At 53.4% G+C, this 19,110-nt stretch overlaps 1 protein-coding gene across 1 annotated transcript; it reads right to left on the bottom strand.

Annotated features, from left to right (window-relative positions):
* Positions 1 to 1,152: 1,152 nt before the first annotated feature.
* On the bottom strand, positions 1,153 to 18,050 carry BAK1 (BCL2 antagonist/killer 1). The gene is made up of 6 exons (XM_074925489.1): positions 17,951 to 18,050; positions 13,817 to 13,936; positions 7,421 to 7,556; positions 7,171 to 7,314; positions 4,256 to 4,436; positions 1,153 to 4,069 (listed from the first exon to the last, which is right to left on the bottom strand). The coding sequence occupies exons 2-6, from the start codon at positions 13,902 to 13,904 to the stop codon at positions 3,965 to 3,967; spliced, it is 654 nt and encodes a 217-aa protein (XP_074781590.1). The 5' UTR covers positions 13,905 to 13,936; positions 17,951 to 18,050; the 3' UTR covers positions 1,153 to 3,964.
* Between the last annotated feature and the right edge of the window lie 1,060 nt (positions 18,051 to 19,110).

The following is a 19,110-nucleotide window of genomic DNA, read 5'->3' as shown; positions in this document are numbered from 1 at the left end:
ATGGCAGACCCTTCTCCTCATCTTCTGCCTTCATCTTCCAGTTGAGAGCTTCCCACCCCAGTTTCCCTTGCTCACCAGAGGAAGAAGCTAAAGCCCCGGGGGCAATCATGCCCCAGTACCACCACAGTGCCTAGGAAGGGGGCAGCAGGGAGAGCTGCTGTTCAGTGCATCAGACAGGCTTGCTTTCCTACGAGGTACAATATGTGACAGGGTTGGTGGCTAAACAAAGTGTAGTACACTGGTTACAAATATTGTAGTAGATCAGGGCTTTATTCCTGCAGAATAAAGTGGCTGATTCAGCCCTGTAAGGGAAGTCTGGGGTTATCCTAAGAATGTTAGTTTTATCTAGAGCTCTTGTTTCTGTAGCAGAGACGTACTTTTTTTTTTTTTTTTTGTAAAAATGGCTCCTGGCACTTCCAGCCTGAGAGTAAAAGCCTTCTGCATATAGTTAAGGTGGCCTGTGGTACCTTGTTCAGGCCCTTGCCCAAACTCTGCCGAGTGGGGCTTCGAGGTAGATACCCGCTGCAGCTCTCTAGAGAGGACCCACGACCCTATGAAGAGCATCAGCTTCTGGGGAGGGCCAAGCCTTCTTGTCTTGGTCTGTTCTGATCCCAGCAAATCCAACTCTGCTGTAGCCTGCTCCTGCCTCAAGCACTCAACACCTTCCCCAACAGCAGTCCAGTATGAACCAGTGATGACTGCCTTTGCTATGGGTCGGAGCTCTGGGTGTGCAGACCACAGCTGATGGATACTGAGGTCACCTGGACAAAGAGGGGGACCTGGAAGGGGGGTTTTCTCCTCCTGTGGGAGCTCAGCCCCTCTCTGCCCTCGGAGCCAGCACCCAGGTGGCTGTGCCTGCAGTGCTGTTGCCATCCAGTGACAGGACACAGTACTACAGACCAGTCACCCATTCACAGTCCCAGTTCAAGCTTTTTTCCACTCGGTCACCAGTGGCAGGAAGGCTAGGAGAGGTGAGAGCAGAGGGAGACAATATGCGGATATCCTGAGAAAATCCTCCCTGCAAATCCCCTGAGAAAACGGATAAAATGAAATCTTTCCTTTGCTACAGCACCTATTACAAAGGTTCTCTTCTCTATCCTGGTAGCACAGACTTTACTAAGGCTTCATCATCTACCATAAAGCTGAGAAATGTTCTTTTTTTTTTTTTTTTAAATTTTGTTGGCTTTACAGTTGAATTTGGTTTTCAAGGTGAAACACTTTATCTGGAAGATGAGAATAAATTACAAGCAACATGGCTTTTTATACAAGGAAAACTTCAATCTGTTAGAGTTCTTGGAGTGTGTTGCTGAAGTAGTGAATAAAAGTTGATGTACTGTTTTCTTGCCAAGGTCCTCTGAAAAAAGTCCTGCTGCAGACACAACCAAGCCAGAGACCTAGCCTAGAGGACAGTGACGTGTTTATAATGTGGCTGATGAAGAGAAAAGGAAAATAACAATTAGTAGTTCATTTTCACCGTGGCAGAAAGGCTCCATCTGGTGGTGTTTTCACCCAGAAAAGAAGGTAAGGAGTGGGATGGGAAACTGCAGATACTCAGTTGGTTACACTGGTTCACACCAGAGATGGATCTTGAGGAAATCTTGATCTGCTCAAGATGGGTGAACAGGTGGCACGATGGTAAATGAAGTTGTGTGTGGATAAATGCAAAGAAATAACACTTGCAAGGGGACAGATGAGCTCGGTGGGCATTCAGCTGCTCAAAGAGAGTCAGCACAGCCACAAAACCTGAGCGTGGACAGTCCGCTGGAGATTTGTGCTGCTCAGCACAGATAAAACAAATAAAGGAACCAAGAGATATATAGAAGAGGAATATTATAGCAAATATTTTAATGCCTTTCTATTAAGCACAGTCCAGGGGAAGGGGATATTGCAGAAACAGTCAGGGTCAAGATGATAAGCACAGAAAGACCCTGCTATGGAAATAGGCTGAAAGTTTGGGATTTTTATGCTAAATGAGGCAGGAACATGAGGGACGCAAGTGTTATAAGATTATGGCTGGTCTTGCTAAGCCTCTGCAGCTGCAAGGAGAAAGGCTGTAAGGTGTCCTGTCTGTGCTTGGACAGGACAGGTAGTAACAAGCTTAAACTGCAGCAAGGGATAGAAATAGAGGGAAAAAAAAAAATCTATCTGAAGGTTAAAGATTAATGCAGGAATTGGTGGTATGGGAAAGCAATACTGGGGGGTTTTAAAAACAGGTTTGACAGCTGTCTGTCAGGAATGTCTTTGGACTGCTCTGAAGGTCTCTGTGCCCCCCCTTGGGCTCTCACAGTGGTCACCACAGCAGGGGACATCAGGCAGGGCTGCAGACGAGCCGGGCTCTGCCCTGGTTTGGCAATTCCTGGGTCAGGGATGACTCAGAGCACTGTCAGTTGTGGCCACTCAGCCCGTTTTGCAGTAGCAATACCAGGCGAGTTCCCTGCTCCAGCCATCTTGCGCAAAGGTCCCCGAGGGCAGGAGGGCTCAGCCTGCTCAGGGCTGCAACTCCCCTTGTCCCCGGCTCCAGCCCAGAAGGGCTCTGTCTGCGTTAGGAGGGGAGCACAGGACCACTGCTCATTTCCTATCTCTGAGGTCCCTCCCCAGCTGACTGACCTGCTCGAGGAGGTGGGTGATGCTAGACTAGGATGAGTTTGGCTCAGACAGGGCCAGTCACAGTTTCAAGCCTTACAGAGTCACCTGGAGTAAAAAGAATAGAGCTAAACCATGAGATTCACAATGGGACTCTCTCCCTATTTTGCAAGTCAGAAAGATTTGGGATGGGAGAGTGGAGCCTGCTTCCCTCCCTCCCCCAGAAGTCATGCTCAAGCATTAGTCATGAGCAGGACAAGGTGAAGTCACTTCCCAAAGACACCATGCCCAGAAGAGGCTGGGCCCTGCTGTCTGGGCAGCTGTAAAAGACTGCATTCCTGGGCTTAACCTGCCTGCACCATCCTGCCCAGCTGAGCCCAGAAGGCAACGAGCTGATGCAGGGCTGGGATGCAACTCCAGTGCCTCTCACTGCGAGCAAGGGAGACCAACTGGTCTCACTGGGGCTGCTTGTTTGCCAGCATCCGAGCCTACTGAATGGCAGTCCCCAGCAGAACTGGGGGGTGGGCAGGCAGGCAGCCTGCCTACACCAACCATTAGTCACCCCCCAGCTTTTTAGTGTTTGGAAACCTGCTGGTGCTTCCTAGGCCTGCCGGCATGCAGCCTTTTTGCTCACGGAGGGCTGTGAGGCTGCACCCCAGCACCTGCATCGGCTGTGGGAGAGCTGCAGGTCCCCAGGTTCAGGCTGCAGCAGGGAAAACCTGCCTGCCAGCGCTGCCACATGTTACCCTCGCTTGTCAGAGGACAGGTAGTCAGCGTGGTTCTTTAAAAAGGGGAAGGGATGCTTGTTAAAAGGAAAGAGAAGGCTCCAGTACTTGGGCTCAGGAACAGAGGGAAGGTGAAAGCAAGCCCCACACAGGCTAATGCTGGCTTGCCCCTCCAGTGACTTACGGACAACAATTGCAGCAACCAAAGCTGCAATCCTTCTTCAAATATAGGCATGGTCTGGGCTAAAACCATCAGCAAATGGGGAGCCCTGCACCTGCCCCAGGGAGTGGACAAGACCCAAGCACTCACTCATGCACGCATACGCACACTGGCATTATCATAAAACATCTGTGACTCCAGAGGAGCCTGTTCTGCCTCGCTGCTGCCTGCTAGGAGTGTCACAGTGATGCTCTCTCCTCAGCAGCTGAGCGAGGTATAAAACAAACAACAGAGTTGAACCTTCCCCCCCCTAGTGCTTCTCTCCATAGCTCCTGGTGGTGTCTGTGCAGGTGGCAGAGACCCCGGGCCTTGTGGTGGGAGGGTGGGAGGGTCACAGGTCCAAGCTGAATCCCCCCTCTCTTGGGAGACGTCAATGCAGAGCAGAGATTTGAGAGAGAGCTTGGCCAGACCCCCCCAGCCTCTGTCCCCACATCAGTTAGGGCCTGAAGAAGCGTCGTACCACTAAATGCCCCACCATGACCAGGGCCACCACCACCAGCATGTACTTCATGTAAACATTGTCCAGCTCGAGTGCAGCCACCTAACGAGAAACAGAGAATAACCAGAGCACGTTAGATCTGCCTGGGCCGGGTTCCTGCTCTGCCTGCACCTGGGTCACCCCCCCAGCCTCGGCAGTGCCGCAGTCCCCAGGCTGCACCTTTCACTGGCCGGAGCATAGCTGCCTCCCCTCGCCCCCCCAAATCCCCCCGCACTCCCGTTGGCTCACCCATCCTCCCTGCTGGGCGATCCACTGGGCGATGCGGTTCCGGAGCATGAATTCGGCCACGTAACGGGCGATCCGGCGGAGGAAACCTGGTATGCCGTGCTGGTAGACATGGATGGCCATGCGGTAGCCAAAGCCCAGCAGTGCAATCACCCGGCCCCAGTTAATGCCACTCTCGAACAAGCTGAAATTAAGCCGATGATGGTCTGATTAGCACTGCCCTGGCTGGCCCAGACCTCCCTAGTCTCTGCATCCCAGGCACTGGGCTCTCGAGCAGTGCTGGTTGCAGAGAAGGGCTGGGGATGCTGTGCTAAATCCTCAAGGTACGTCCCAGCTGGACCGACAACGTGGTCCTTTGGTGGCCCAGTGACATGTGGCCACTCCCAACCTGCTTTCAGAGCAGAACAAACACAGTCTTGGTCACAACCGCTGTTTACCTCAGCCAGATGGGTTAGGGATGTCCTAGGGGAAAAGGAAATTTCCAAATCCTGTCGACGCAGCTACAGGCTTGGAATTGCTGGAGGGGAAGCTTTGTGGTGGTGGTTGTTGACCTTCCTGCCCCTCCTGCCTTTCCCTCAGGTCTCCAACTGAACGCAGGGCACACCAGCTGCCTGGAGGGCCTGGGTTTTCAGTATTAAACCAGGGAAACTGGAACTGGTTTAAGCTGTCAGGCTGAGGCTGCAGCAGGCTCAGTAGCTGCTACGCCTGAAGCCAGGAGCAGAAACTACCACAACCCTATCCCAAAGCATCCCTTGCTTGTGTGGTCATACCTGGAGGTAAGGAAGTGTAAGTATATCTAAGGACAAAGCATGTTAGAACAGGATTTTCCCTTTTCCTGCACCGACAAACCCCTCCAAGACCAAAACTTGATCTTTCCTTAGACTGATGCTCCTAAGGGCTGGTGGGGGGGGTCTCCAAAATGTGCCTACTTGATGCCTGCTGCTCCTGATCCAGGTTTTGGTTGCTGCGGGCACAAACTTCACCGCTGCACTGATTTATCTAGACCAATTTTTGAAGGTGTTTTTCCTGGTTTCCAGCAAGGCAAGCAAGAAGGGAAAAAAAAAAAAAAAAAAAAAAAAGAGTAGATTCAGGCCCTGTGTTTTAATCTGGTGCCCTGTCCTGGTGGTCCCTGTCTGCAGGGCTGAAGGGAACAATCTCCTCTGCAGAGACTTGGCGTGGAGCTGCCACCGTGCAAGTGGCAGAGGGAGAGGGAAGTTAGAGCTCGGGAAGAAACAACAGAGAAACAGGCAGCACAAAGAGAGGGACAGAGGTTAATTTACCTGTTTGCGGTGCGTTAACCGCCTCAGGCTGGCAAAGTGGTGAAAACAGCGCGGCGTGGCTTCCCAAGGACAAGGGGAGCAGGAAAAGGACAGAAGAGAGGCAGTTAGACAACAAACACCGAGCGGAGGGGACACAGGGATGGGGCTGGGATGGGGCCAGGCGTGCTCGGAGGAGCAACGGGAGCCTGGGACCCCAGATGAGACCCCAGCTTCTCTCCTGCCTCTGCCAAGGGTCTTCTGCATGTCCCTGGCAAACCGTTTAACATGCAGAGTGTCTTGGTTTCTCTCCAGAGAGGGGTGAGGACCGAACGCCTTGACAGCCGCCTCGATCCAGGCCTGTACCTCAGGCAATCGGGGCAATAAGTTGTCGGGGCGTTTGCCTTCGCTCTTGTGATGGTTTGACTCTGGCTAAATGCCAGGTATCCACCAAGTCGCTCTATCACTTCCCCCCCCCCCTTCCCTTTGCTTTCTCAACAGGGTAAAGAGGGGAAAGAAGATAAACTAACCCTTGTGGGTGAAACAAAAGCAGTTTTAATATAAGCAAAGCAAAGCAAAAGTCCGCGCGCGGAAGCAAAAGCAAACAGATTTATTCTCTCCTTCCCATGGAGAGGCGATGTCGGGCCTTCTCAGGAAGCAGGGCTCCAATACGCGGAGTGGTTGCCTCGGAGGACCAAGGGTGACCCCACCCCCTTCCTCCTTTCTCCCAGCTTTATACTGAGCAGACGTCATATGGTCTGGAATATCCCTTTGGTCGGTTTGGGTCAGCTGTCCTGGCTGTGTCCCCTCCCAAGATCTTGCCCACCCCGTCCCACTGGGGGAAGTGTCGGAAGGAGCCTTGGTGCTGTGTAAGCACTGCTCAGCAGCAGCCACCACACCAGGGTGCTATCAACACCCTGCAGCTCCCAGCATAAACCACAGCACCGTGAGGGCTGCTATAGGGGAAAACCCATTCCAGTTCAGCCAGACCCAGTACAGCTCTTCACCCTGTTGCTGTGCTGTGAGTGGGTGAGCTGGGTGTGCATCACCTGCACGAGATGGCTGCTGGCTCTGCGAGCCTGTGGAGCATCCCCCATGCTGAGTTAGTCAGACCCTGTTCCCCGTGAACCACGCCAAGGGCAGCGAGTACCTGCCCATCCCCACAGCCTGCAGCTGCGTTTGCTTTGTGCCTCTGAAATCCTGACTCCTCAGGGCTTCCCAGCTATCAAGCAAGCAGCACTGGGAGCAGCAGCACGTCTGCCTTGGTTGTACCCTGAAGGGGAGCTGGGACAGTCACTTGGCTACTGATGCGCGGGCCACGCTTCCCAGGCACGTTCCCCAAACCTTCTGACCCCAGCCAGCTTGTGCAAGGACTGTGAGAGGTTTAGTCAGGTGAAGACTGCCCAAACAGTGCACAGGAGGAAGACCAGACAGGCAGAAAACACAGGAACTGTCACAGTGAGCTTGTTGGGAGCTCAACCCAGGGATGGTGGGTGAAGCTTGAATGGACAGAGCCTGTGTGCTGGGGCAGAGCTGGGGGCGCAGCTGCGCCGGGGTGGGGGCAAGGGTTTAACTGTCTGCACTGCACCCTGTCTGACCTTTCCTTCCCTGGTCTTCTCCAGGAGAAGGCGTCCAGCCCACGCCGAGGAGCCAGTGGCTTACCTGGAGGCTATTCTGGTGAAGTACTCGTAGGCGTTCTCCTTGGTGGGCTGCAAGGACTTCAGCATGTAGCGAAACTCTGCGTCGTACCGCTCGTTAATGTCGTCACCGATGATGGCCAAGCGCCTTCCCACCAGGCTCCCGGTGCTGCCCAGAGAGAGGACAGCGTCAGCTGGACCGAGGGCTGGGTCTGCAATGGAGCCTGGCAAGGGATGGGGTTGAGGGACCTGCATGCGGTTGGTATCAGTTTTACCTGCCCAGCTCCTGCTGGATCTCCGCGATCTCTGGGTCCATGGGCATTTCCTCCCCTCTCTCCTCTCTCTCCTGTTGGTAGCGGTAGAAGGCATAACTCCGAAACACCTCCTCCGTCTCCTCTGCCACCTGGTCTTCTAAGAGAGACAAGAGGCAGAAAAGTCAAGGGAGAAGCTCGTCTCCCCCTTTTCCCGAGTTTGAAAGAAACCATTCCCTCATTTTCAGCCCAAATTTGTGCTGTACCTATCAACACTGGCCTTTTGCAGTAAACCAGAAAAAATCCGACATAATTTAGTTCTCAGAAAACTAATTTTGAAGCCAGCCTTTGTTCTTAGGGGCACAGGCTCACCTTTTGAATCCATTTTTGGCAAGAGACAGCTACAGGACTATCACAACACAAACCAGACGTTCCAGTGCTTGCGCTTGGCCGCTCGCTCTTACCTCTTGATAAGGGCATTGCTCAGCACAAACAGCTTCAGGAATCTCAGATCCAAACCCAAACTGGAGGCAAAGCTCAGTCTAGTGCTGCCCATCAACCCCCAGCAAACAATCTTGTTTTCTAGTGTCCCCAAAGATCGTGCCCTTGCATGGCATCAGCGGTGACGTGGTGAGCAAAAGTTAAATTGGTCGTTTTAGATAATTCCTCACCGATTCAATCACACATCACTGGTCTCACATACACCCACAGCCTGGCAGTGGCACTGCCAGGGCAGGGTTTGCAACTTCTACGTGGGCTGCTGGCAGGCACAGAAAGGAGAGGAGCTTTAGGATAACTCATAAACTGGAGCCCAGTGAGGTGATTCCCCATCTGGTGCTTGAAATTAGATAAACAGCCAGGTGATCAGTTTGACTGAATGGCTGCTCCTGCTCCAGAACATCCAAATCCCCCACTTTGCTAAAAATTATCCTTGGAAACAATATTCGGGAGCCGGGCAAGGGGTGAGCCAGGGCTGTTGTGGGGGTGAGCTGAGGCTGGTTTTGGGTGCCACAGGTTTTTTTCCCTGCTCTTGTAAACAAGCAGGGCTTGGCACACCAGGTATTCAGGGTTCAGCGCGGGAATGTGCCCGTGCAGTAACGTCACTGGCCCCGACAGCGCGCGAAAACTAACCGGGCTCCAACGCAAGCAGGAAACGAGTCAGAAACCACCGAGGCCAACAAGCGTCTGGCTGCAAGCGGCTCAGCTCCCCGGCCCCATGCCCACGCTGCGGGGAAGAGCAAGGGTCTGGCTGTGGCCAGGACTTGCCCCCTCCGGAGCAGGGAGCCCCCGGCGAGGCGTTTCAGTCCCGTAGGTACTATGGTGACCGATACCTTATCACACGTTACATTGCTCCGGGGGAAAGTACCCGGCCTGTCACGGGATGTCTTTGATTAGAGCTCGGTTTCTGCTGGCTGGAGAAGCAATCTGGTCTAGAGCACTGGGTCCCAGCTAAGTCACCCCGTGGGGCTCAGGGGGAGCTGGCCTAAGGTCCCAGTAACACAGTTCTGCCCAGTTTCTTTTCTAAGATGTAAAATTTGTAGGGGACAGAAATGGTATGGACAGAGCCTCTTTGACAGGGTATCACCAGTCAGGGTGGAGATTCACAGGCATTAGATGAGGCACAAAGCCCAGCTTTGAGCCCAGTAAATGAGCTACCTAAAGGAGTTACCGGACCCTGCAGACTGGTGGCTTGAGGTGATCATCCTGCAGCGCGTGCTGGTGACACGCAGCAGGTCAGCACACGCTGACTAGCAGCAGTGCAGCTCACTGCAGCCCACCCAGCTAAAACCATTTCCAGGCACCCCGTGATTCTGTGATTTCCACCCACCAGACTGGCCACGCAGTTCTCGGGCCACTGGAAATTGCATTTCCGATGCAGAGACGCTCCTGCCCGAGCAATGTCCCAGACTTGGGATGTGTGGATCTGGACACAGCTGTCCTGGCAAGGCTACTCCATAAAACCCTGTATCCAAGTCTCCAAAACATGCCCTGCCACTTGTCACAGAGTTTTTCCAGCTGGTCACGTCTACATGGTCCATACACAGCGCTGGAGAGATGGGCCCAGCCCCGGATGGGGTGTGGGGAAGGGAGAGGACCTGTCGTGCAGAGACTCGGGTTACATCGAGTTCAGGTTGGGTAAATAAAGGTGAAGGGAAATGACGAGCCCTGGTCACTGTGTTTTCAGGGGACTGTTTTTTTGTTTTGCCGGAACGGCTTTATTTGGTGGTAAATAAATCCCACCTTCGAAGGAGCCAGTGAGCGTTCCACTGGGAGACAGAAAACGAAACCGACTGACTCACAGTTTCAGTGAGAGGCAGGGTAAACACGCTGCGAGAACAAAAGAGGAAATAAGTGGATAAAAAAAAAAAAAATCCCTGGTTTTAATCACCCCAAGCACTACTTTGAGTAACACAAGGAGAAGCAAACACACATCTTCATCCCCCAAGTGCTAACCCACAGCACCCACCGGACCATCTCTGGGTCTCTTCCACTCAGAAGAAGATGATCTGGATCAAGATTTGCCTTGTGGACTCCCAGTACCAGCAGCAGAGAGGAGGGCGGCGGTCTAGAGCTCCTCTGGGATCTCTGGCTCCATGTGGGATCGTCAGGGCCATGTTAGGGGGCTCAGGAGCTGCTGTGAGCCCCCACACTGCAAGGGAGAACCTGCTCCGCTTCTGCTCCACGGAGCAGCAACCCCGCCATCCTCAGTCCCCAGAGCACTTTGAGCATCTAGACCAGACCTACCCCAACCCCCTCTTGCCTGGATTCACACCATAGACAACAGTGCCCAGGCCCCAGCCAGTCCCAAACATGCAACATCTGCATTTCTGTGCAAGATCCTTTGTTTCTCCCGGTTCCCATCTCCCGGAGAGCAGCTGCGCTACAGTGAAAACTGGCAGGTCTCATCAAAGTTATCCATCAGACCTTGTTACAACTCAGTAGCCCTGCTACAGACTGCAGTAATGACAGATGCAACCTGGCAGCATCCCCTTCGAGCTCAGGAGACAGGCAGTAACTACACTGAGAGGTGCATCTGATTGTACAGAGGGAGATATCCAGCCTGGAAACAGCTTTGGGGAACCACAAACCGTCTTTGGAGGCTTCTGCCTTGAGGGGAAGCTCAACTCCACCTCATGGTAGCTGCAATTCAAGTGTGGGATGAGCAGTTAGGGATTTGGGTTAGCTTCCACTGGTAAGGCAGCCCCTTGTGAGACTTATTGCCTGTCAATAGCAACGGCACCCAGGATCGCCCTGACACTGCATCATGTTGGCACAATCCTGCACAGCTTGAAACCGAGAGCAGAGCTTCCAGACAGGGAAACGCAAAACTGCCGTCCCCAGAGGCGTCTGCACAGCACAAAGCCCTTCCCCTTATTCTGCTTCTTAGAGCAAGTATCTTCCCACCTAAAAGAGGAGCAATATTCTCAAAGAGCCTCCATGCAGAGCTAATGGGCAAACCACACCTTGGTTTTAAGACAGAAATTCGTCTGTCAGTAAGGAAGATTCTCTGTCTGGTCCAGATTCTAGATCAGACTCAAGTAATGTGCTTTAATTCTGCCATTCAATTGTGTCCCACCAACAAACCCAGAGTTACAGGCTGGCAGCAGGGGCTGGGGGCTGCAGCAAGGTTTTGCTCTAGTACTTTGCTAAGCCTGAGCTAAGATTTGTCCCATATTTGCTCATCAACTGAACTGCCAAGGGAGTCTGGGCCCAGGGCTCAGCGGGATGCCTGAGATGGGTGAGAACAAAGGAGTCACGCGGCAATTCCATAGCAGAGTTATTTCCCAGCACAGCCATCAGGATGACCGTTTGTTTTTCTTTTAAAAACGGAAACCACCTATTGATTGGAGATGCAGCAGGAAGTCAAATACTATGTGTCTGTGCTGGAGAAAGGAACTGCATGGGCACCACCAGACTTAAGTCTATCTAAATGGTTTTGGTTGCTCTACAGGATGTATGAGAACTCAGGCTTAAACAGGCAGCTCACATTTTTCCTACTCATTTTGCAGGTGGTCTTGGCGATGAAGACACGGAGACGCTTACAAACGCATGACTAACATCAATAAGCAGCTATTTATCAGTTCGTGACTTGCTTCACATGCAACGTTAAGTCCAGAGCGAAGACAAACAACCAGGGACTCAATCTCACACCTTTATGTACGTTACGTGAGTATTAAACACACACAGACAGATGAGAAAGCCCGGGTAATCTGAGGAAGAGTTGCCAGTCTGACACTGCACACTGAGTCAGGGTGTCTGGGCTTTCCAGGCACAACCCTGACACCTTGGACATCCTTGCAGAGATTTCCATCACACCCCTCTCCATTTCCCTAGTAAGAAGTAGTAATAGCAATACAACACCTTTCTCAACAAAATGCTTTGGGGTTCCAGCTGACGTGGTCCACACAGGAGCTAAGTGTGATCACATAAACGTTTTCACCCCGTGGACTAACCCCTCCGCAGTGTAAGGGGCTGAGTTGCACTTGGCATGGTTACCAGTTACCTGCACATCCATGGCTTGTCCCACAGATCTAAGCCTCGATGGAATTACCCAAAGCATTCCTGTAGCTGTGTGTGTCCCCCGGCAGCACGTCTGAGCAGGGAGGCACTGCCACCCCCATCCTACAGACGAGAGCTGAAGGAGGGCAAGGTTACTTGTCTGAAGTATGAGCCTCGTTTCCTGAGCTCAGCTCAGCACTGTTGGTGCTGGGCCTCCCACCCCTCCTTCTGCAATGTTTGCTCCCCTTTGCACGACTATTCATGAACTAAGTTGCTCCTCCTCTTCATCACATACTTCCAGGAGTATGAAGTTCCCACCTTCGTTTACAATGTCCTAAAAACACCAGAAGTGCAAACTGCCACCTAACCCAGACCGAAACAGCAGCATCTTGTCCATGCCCTAGGCAACAGCTGGCAGAACGAGGGCTCACAATGATGCTCAAGCAAATCCTTGAGCAGCAGATAAATCTCGTCACTCCCTACTGCCTCCAAAGATAAACAAACAGAGCAAGCAAGCCCTAAATGAAAGCCAGGCTTAATTCCTATTGACGAAAGCCTTCTTCCACCACGTGATCCCATAGCATGTGTCGGTGGAAGCTGCATATTTCTGCTTCTGGTGGAATCCACGAGGCTTCTGCCTAAGAGGCACGCAGAGATCCTGCCTCCAAATTCCAGATAGATGCCCCTGAGTTTTGGGAAGTGGAAGGATGCCCGTGCTGCCAGTAAGCGTTTGTGAGTTTAGGGAAAGCGTTACTTTCAAACGGTGTGGTTAGAGCTCAGGGCCTGATCCTCTCATTGTTTTTGACATCTCTCATTGTTTTTGACGTCTCTCATTGGCCTCAACAGGAAATCACCATATGTAAACAAGTGCTCTTATTTATTTATTTTCGTACCTTGCAGACTTTAGTAACGGAAGGACAGGGTATTTTTTCTTCTAGTGTATTCATGCGGGATCTAGCACAAATGGTACTCCGAGATGAAGTCCAGGCAATACCAGAGTATAAATAACATTATCAGGCCAATAAAACAGCTCTGAGCTGGATCTGAGCTCAAACCCATGAACAGTTAGGTACAGCTTCTAATCTCCATTATTGACAGAGCTGCAGTGACTCAGCCATATTTACAAGTCCGCCTGCAAAACAGGTTAAGAAGTCACCTGTGTTCAACAGCTTTCTGTGCAGCGGCGTTTTATCCTTTTGGGATGGAACAGGAGCGGAGGTTTTTCCCGGTTCCTTTCGGCTCCCTTCCCAGTTTCACCCATTAGTGTGAAACACAATTACACAGTCTGCTGGGCTCGGCACACACCAGAAACGGACTGAACTGCTGCTGAACGTTGGTGAGCTGTAAGTTTTTATCACTGCTATGCCAAGGCACACCGGAGACCTGACTTCAGCCAGCAGCCGATGCAGCAAGACTGAAACCAACTGCCCGAGACCAGGCGCTGCTCAGCAAGGCTTTTCTCTGTGTTTTCAACATCGAGCATCTTTGCTCTCTCGTGCTCAGGGAAGGGAAAAGGAAATAACAGCAGGCACCAGCCATACATCTCGCAGACAGCCGGGGTGACCTGCCCCAAGCCCTGTGCCCTCTGGCACCCCGCTGTGCCTGCCTCAGCCTGCCCGCTCAGAGCTGCCGGCGTACCCCAGCCCGACAGCTCCCTGCACACTATTTTTTCCGTGTTTTCCAAGCCCCCCCTTGCTGCCCACCTCATTAATCCAACGCCAAGCATCTCCCAAAAGCATCCGGGTTGAATTCAGCAGAGCTTTACAGAACTGGTTTGTTACCCCAGTCTTGCAATGGGCCCTGCAGGTATGAAAAACCCCGTCTTTTCAAAGAAACACAGCAGGAGGTGGGAAAAAAAAAAAAAAAAAAAAAAAAGGTTGAAAATGCTTCCTCCCCTGAATATCACAGCAATCTTTTTACCTGAGTTGAGCTCTTGTGACAGCCTGCGCCCGTTGCTTCCCCGGCGTCCATGGGCCCTTGGTGGGTCACTGTTGTTCCCTGAGGCCATTGCAGAGAGATGCTTGGGAGTATCAGCTTCACCTGGAACGACAAGAGACAGTAAGTGAACTGGGTTATGAGCAGCGAGCAGGGACACTGGAGCCTCGCGGGCCCTTGCTCCCTCACACGCCTCCCGGTGCAGCCTCAGGAAGCCCCTTTGGCTGAGCCAAGTGCTCAGAGCAGCACTGCTGCCTGCTTTATATCTCTGCCAAAGATCTCACTCCTCCCATCCCCGCATGCTCGTTCCTGATTCCTGGACACATTGGCTAGATTTCTCTCTTCCTAACACTTCTCAGCAACGTGTTTACAGACAGTCACATGCCAGAAGAGGAAAAGTCACCCAGCTCCCTACCCCACTTCTGCACCTCCCGAGCCTCACTGGAAACTTTCTGGCTCTGCTCTGACCTGCTCAGCCAGTGCCAGGGGCCAGACCCCCAACCCAGACAACAGCAGCACCTGCAAGGGCTGGGGAGGAAAGGCTCTAGGACCCCCCAGCTGCACCCCGAGAACACGCCTGGGAGCTGAGCCGCGGGGCTCTGCTGCTGCCCCGACTGCAGCCACAATGGTTCAGAGCACGGCAAGAGCAAAGCGACCCATGACCACGCCGAGCTCCTGCACGGACCCGCAGCTGATTTCCCCTGGCAAACACCTCTGGCTTGTTTTCCACAACTTCCACAAGAGATGAGCTCTGTTTTCCTGTATCCAGAGGCTCTAATTCCCCCTGTTCTTTATGTCTTCTAAGCTCCTCAGAATAAGAAAATTAAATTAAACGAGAAGCAAAAGCACAGATCATACAATGCCCGAACTTCACAGGTATCCTAAACCCAGACCTGTGGTTTAGGGCTCACTGCAGTGCTCAGCGTCCTCACCCCTCTGATCATTGCACTGACCTCAGCCCCTGGTTTTTGCAGAGAAGGAAGCGAGGCCACACGGTTACTATCAGGGTTACAGAGATTGTGGCAGCTCCAGCCTGCTCTTTGGCATGCCAGTACATGTTCCCAGCCCAGACTTCTATAGGACTAACTGGGGGGGTTTCTGATTTGCACCAAGTCTAAGTTCATGAAGACACATCAACACCCAGAAGTTTAAACTGTAACCTAGGGAAACATTCTTAAAAGTGCTGGTTATGGATAAATAAACACCTGTGTCAAGATTAGAAGTGCAATGTGTGGTTTAAGCTTACAACCTCACACTGAAGATTATTCAGAGGAAAAAAATAAATTGAGACCGTAAGCAGTAATGTGAAGCACAGCCTGCAGTCAAGGTGAGGATGGGGGCCTGGAGATGCAAAGCTTACCAGCCTGGCTTAGAAAGCCATCGTGTATTTGCATAGTTGTGTTCAGGGAGCCACAGTGACACACAGATGGAGACGCTATTTTTTCCTACGTGCCTCCGAGTACAGGATTTCCCCTTTCCTCCCCAACCTCAAACATCCCCATCCAAGGAAAAGCTGAAAACATGATGAGGATCAGCAGTTGGGAGCGAGGGTAAAGCAGAGGGGGGAGCTGGCTCAGATTAGCAGAGACCCAGGCTCCAGAGCTGCCCCTCTCCTTGCTCTTGTCAGCTCTGGGACACTCTGGAGATGGCTCAGGGGGAGCCTGGAGCGAATGCACATGCCCTGGCCCCCTCCTCCGCAGAGAAAACCCTCCCGTGCTTCCTCCACTGTCATCCCCAGCCCCTCCTCATCGCTTGCAAGGCTACAGCTGCAGCCCACCTTGCACAGGAAGGCCTCAGTGCCTTCAAGAGGAAGCACAACCCGACTCAGAGCAGCTCTCTGGAGCTCATGGGTGAGCGAAACAGTATGAATTTCTACTGTAGTCCACGCTGCTCCAACCCGGGGCTGCACTGAGTGCTGGGGAGGATGTGGACGCATCCAGCCAAAGAGTTCAGCTGCCTCTGGAGCTTTTACAGTTTGGTCTATAAGTGCAACCAGTTGTATTTCACATCAACCTACTGCCGGTGGCCCCGACCTCAGCGATGAATAACGGGGAATTTCTGATGCAGACGTGACTGCTCACTGTGAAGGATGGCTGGTGAGCACAGGAGTCCAGTGCTTGAGAAGCAGCTCACTCATGTGATCTTCACATTTGCTGTCTGGCAAGCCCTTAGGAAGCAGCAAGCTGTGACTGTGCCCATCATTTAAGAGAAACTTTCATTTTCAGTTTCCTTCTCAATATAGTTTCTCGCAGGGCTTTCTTCTCTCGCAACACCGAACACCACAGCCCTTCTGCACACACTCACATCTGGGACCTGCAGGTAAGTCCCTGTCAGCATGCTGCTGGTCCCCAACGTGCTCCCTGGGGAGCACACCCTAAAATCCCACCCCTGCAAACCAAGTGAGTGCCCAAGGTAGCTCACTGCCAGTCCCTACTGGGGGCCAAAGTGCCTCGGACCATCCTCATCAGTGTCAAGAGTGCTGCTACCCACATGCCTCCTGCTTCCCAGCCCAATGCCCCTTTGATTTGCCCTGTTCCCCCTTTGTTACGAGAATACAGTGCTGGGAAAGAGCAGGGAGGGTCATGAAGGAGGATATGGCATCTGCACACTTCAAGACAGCCCAAGGTTCTCCAGGACTTGAGACAGGGCTCAAGAAAGAGTTTGGGGGAAGCTGCAGGTTACTGGAAGCAGTGTCTGATTCTCAGCAGCTGCTAAAAGATTCTGCTAGACCCTGACTTTTTGCTCTTGTAGGAGGCTGCAAAGGGTTAAAAGCAGCAGACAGCATCTAGGATGTGGATTTATCAACACATCCAAGATGGCACAGGAACCTTATCTTTATTAAGGAGCTCATACCAAGCGAAGAATCAGCCTTCCTGGAACCTGCCGGCCTTCCCGGAACCTGCCGGCCTTCCCTAATAAAAGACCTTTGCCTCAGCTGTTTCTCAGTTCACACTCATCTCTGCTCCTTAAAGGTCTCTGGCAGTGTTCCTGTGTGCCCTTGGGCCATGCTCACCGCTCCTCCTGACTTTTCTCTAAAGGAAAGTGCCCGGGTGCAGGGAAGATGTTAGGGCTGGCCGGGAGTGGGAGGCAGAATTGCAAGCTGCGGGTGGGGAGAGGATCTGTAGGAGCAGCCGTAATCCCTGTGAACAAGCCTGGCTACGGGACTCTGAAGTCACCTCCTGACACATTATGAAGATCCTGTTCCAGGAAATGTGTGGAGCATCCCCTGGGATGAGCATTTCACAGGTCTGGCCCTGGGCCCGTGCATGGGAAGGATTCCATCTCCAGCAAACCCTCTCCAGGACAGAGATCCCGCAGGATTTCCCTGCCCTGCAGCCAGCCCTGCCCCGGCAGCGCAGAATCAGACCCCCTCCTCCCCGCCTGGCCCAGCAGAGCAAACAGGTGAGGTTGCCCGGTTTGGCATTTACCCACCCAGCACAGCACCAGGGTCCAGTGGCCCATGAGCCCAGGCAGACGCAGACACAGCAGCCAGGGTCCCCCCACAACCCGCAGGTCCCCGGGGGTGCTGGGTGGGAAGGCAGCAAAACCCCACATGCCATGACCGTGTCCGAGGTCACAGCCCAGCCCGTGGCGGGACCGATGTCACCCTCAGCGTGGCACGACTCTTCCCACCGGCCGCTCGCACAAGCCTCTCTACCCCAAACCCCGACCCTGAGCGCTGGCGTGGGGTGCTGTCACCACCGCGGCCTCGCAAGGAGTCAAAAAAGAACCCCAACCAAACACCCGGAGGAAATATTATTAATAATAAATATTATTCCATCTTTGGGGCAACGATCAGCTCAAAGCGAGACGTTTCAGCCCTGGCCCAGCTATTGCACCCAGCGGAGTGCTGCTTGCCGAGGTACCCCCCTATCCTTGCTCACCGGGCGGTGCAGGATGAGGCCCCGCGGCTCTGCCCACCCCTCCCGCCGTGCCGAGCCCCCCCAGGAACCCGTCGGCACCCCGGGGCTGCCGGTGCATCCCTCCCGGGGCTGCCGGTGCATCTCTGCCCCGGCTCATGGCAGCCCCGGCACCGCCCGGCCGGGCCCGGGGAATAAAGATAAACCCATCGCGGGGTCTGGGGGAGAAGGAAGGGGGTTCCCCCCGCCTGCTACTCACCGCGTCCCGGCGGGGTGTCCCGGGGAGCTAACGCATCCCGGCTGGGAACGGCTCCATCCCCGCCGCCTCCCTTCCTGCCCCGGAGCGCGGCGCGGGGGAAGGAAGCGAGCAGGGCCGGGGAGGAGGGAAAAGAAGAAGAGAGAAGAGAAAAAAAAAAAAAAAAAAAAAAAAAAAAAGCGAGAGAAACCCAACCCCAGACCATAGATGCAGACACGGAGCCGGGCAGGGCTCAGCTCCCTCTAGAGGCACCTTCCCCGGCCGGAGCGTGGGAAAGCGGCTGCGGGGCCGGGGGTGGCGATGGGGGGGAGCAGTGGGGCTCCTCGGGGGCTCAGGGGGTTGGGGTGAGGCTGGGGCATCGCCTGGCTGCGGTTTTGCTGGGAGCGGGGTTGGGGGTGGCTCTGCCGAGCCCGGCGGTGCACAGGACAGCACAGCCCAGCGCCCTGCGCGCTGCGGCTCCTCGGGAGTGTTCAGCTTCTCCGTGGGTTCTCCAGTGATATTTTTTTTTTTTTTTTTTTTTTGGACCTTTTTCTTAAGGTTGCGGCTTCCTGGCACCATCCGTTTGCCCTCTGTCAGACTGCCCGGCAGGTCGGGCCAGGAGCCCTGGTAAAGTCATTATTAGTCATTTCTAGTAGGAAACTTCTGTGTTGATCCACCAGGCAAAAAAAAATTGGTGGTGGCAGAGGTGGTTCACACTGAGTGCTTTAGGAAATTTTAAATACCCTGAGATTAGGAAAAATCACAGCGGCTAGAGGAAAGGGCACGGTTCACCCTGGAGAGCAAGAAAGCTGCTTTGCCGGAGGGGGCTCTTCGGCTCAGCAAGCTGCCCCCACTGCTTTTCCTCCCCTCGCTCCATGGGGGGCTGCCAGGGGCTTCACTGGCTGAAAAATGCCACATAAGCAGAGGTTTGGGGCCGGTATAAATCCTTGCCTGCTAATTATCAAATTACCTGTGTGTCCAAGGGTAGGATCACTCTCCATGCCCTGCGGTGACATGCCCTGTGGATGCTCCTGCCCTAGAGCTGAAGAGAGAGGCTTGAATTCTTGAACTTACTTGGCTGAGCTTCGCCAGGGTTGAAGAGGGTCCAGCTCTGGCTCCAGAGATGCCCTCTCCCCTCGGAGGTGGGGGCTGCTGGGGACGTGGCCTTGGCAAACCTTCCTGAG

Source organism: Athene noctua, chromosome 23 (genome assembly GCF_965140245.1).
Source record: "Athene noctua chromosome 23, bAthNoc1.hap1.1, whole genome shotgun sequence".
Taxonomy (NCBI): domain Eukaryota; kingdom Metazoa; phylum Chordata; class Aves; order Strigiformes; family Strigidae; genus Athene; species Athene noctua.
Note: the sequence above shows the minus strand (reverse complement) of the source record. Positions and strands in the feature narration are given on the sequence as shown.

Bases quoted from the DNA above. Each gene is read 5' to 3' on its own strand.
- BAK1 (XM_074925489.1), bottom strand. From the start codon at position 13,904: ATGGCCTCAGGGAACAACAGTGACCCACCAAGGGCCCATGGACGCCGG. The intron at 7,315-7,420 runs GTAAAACTGATA...CTCTCTGGGCAG, and splicing joins ATCCAGCAGGAGCTGGGCAG to CACCGGGAGCCTGGTGGGAA. The intron at 4,437-7,170 runs GTAAGCCACTGG...GCTTAATTTCAG, and splicing joins TTCACCAGAATAGCCTCCAG to CTTGTTCGAGAGTGGCATTA.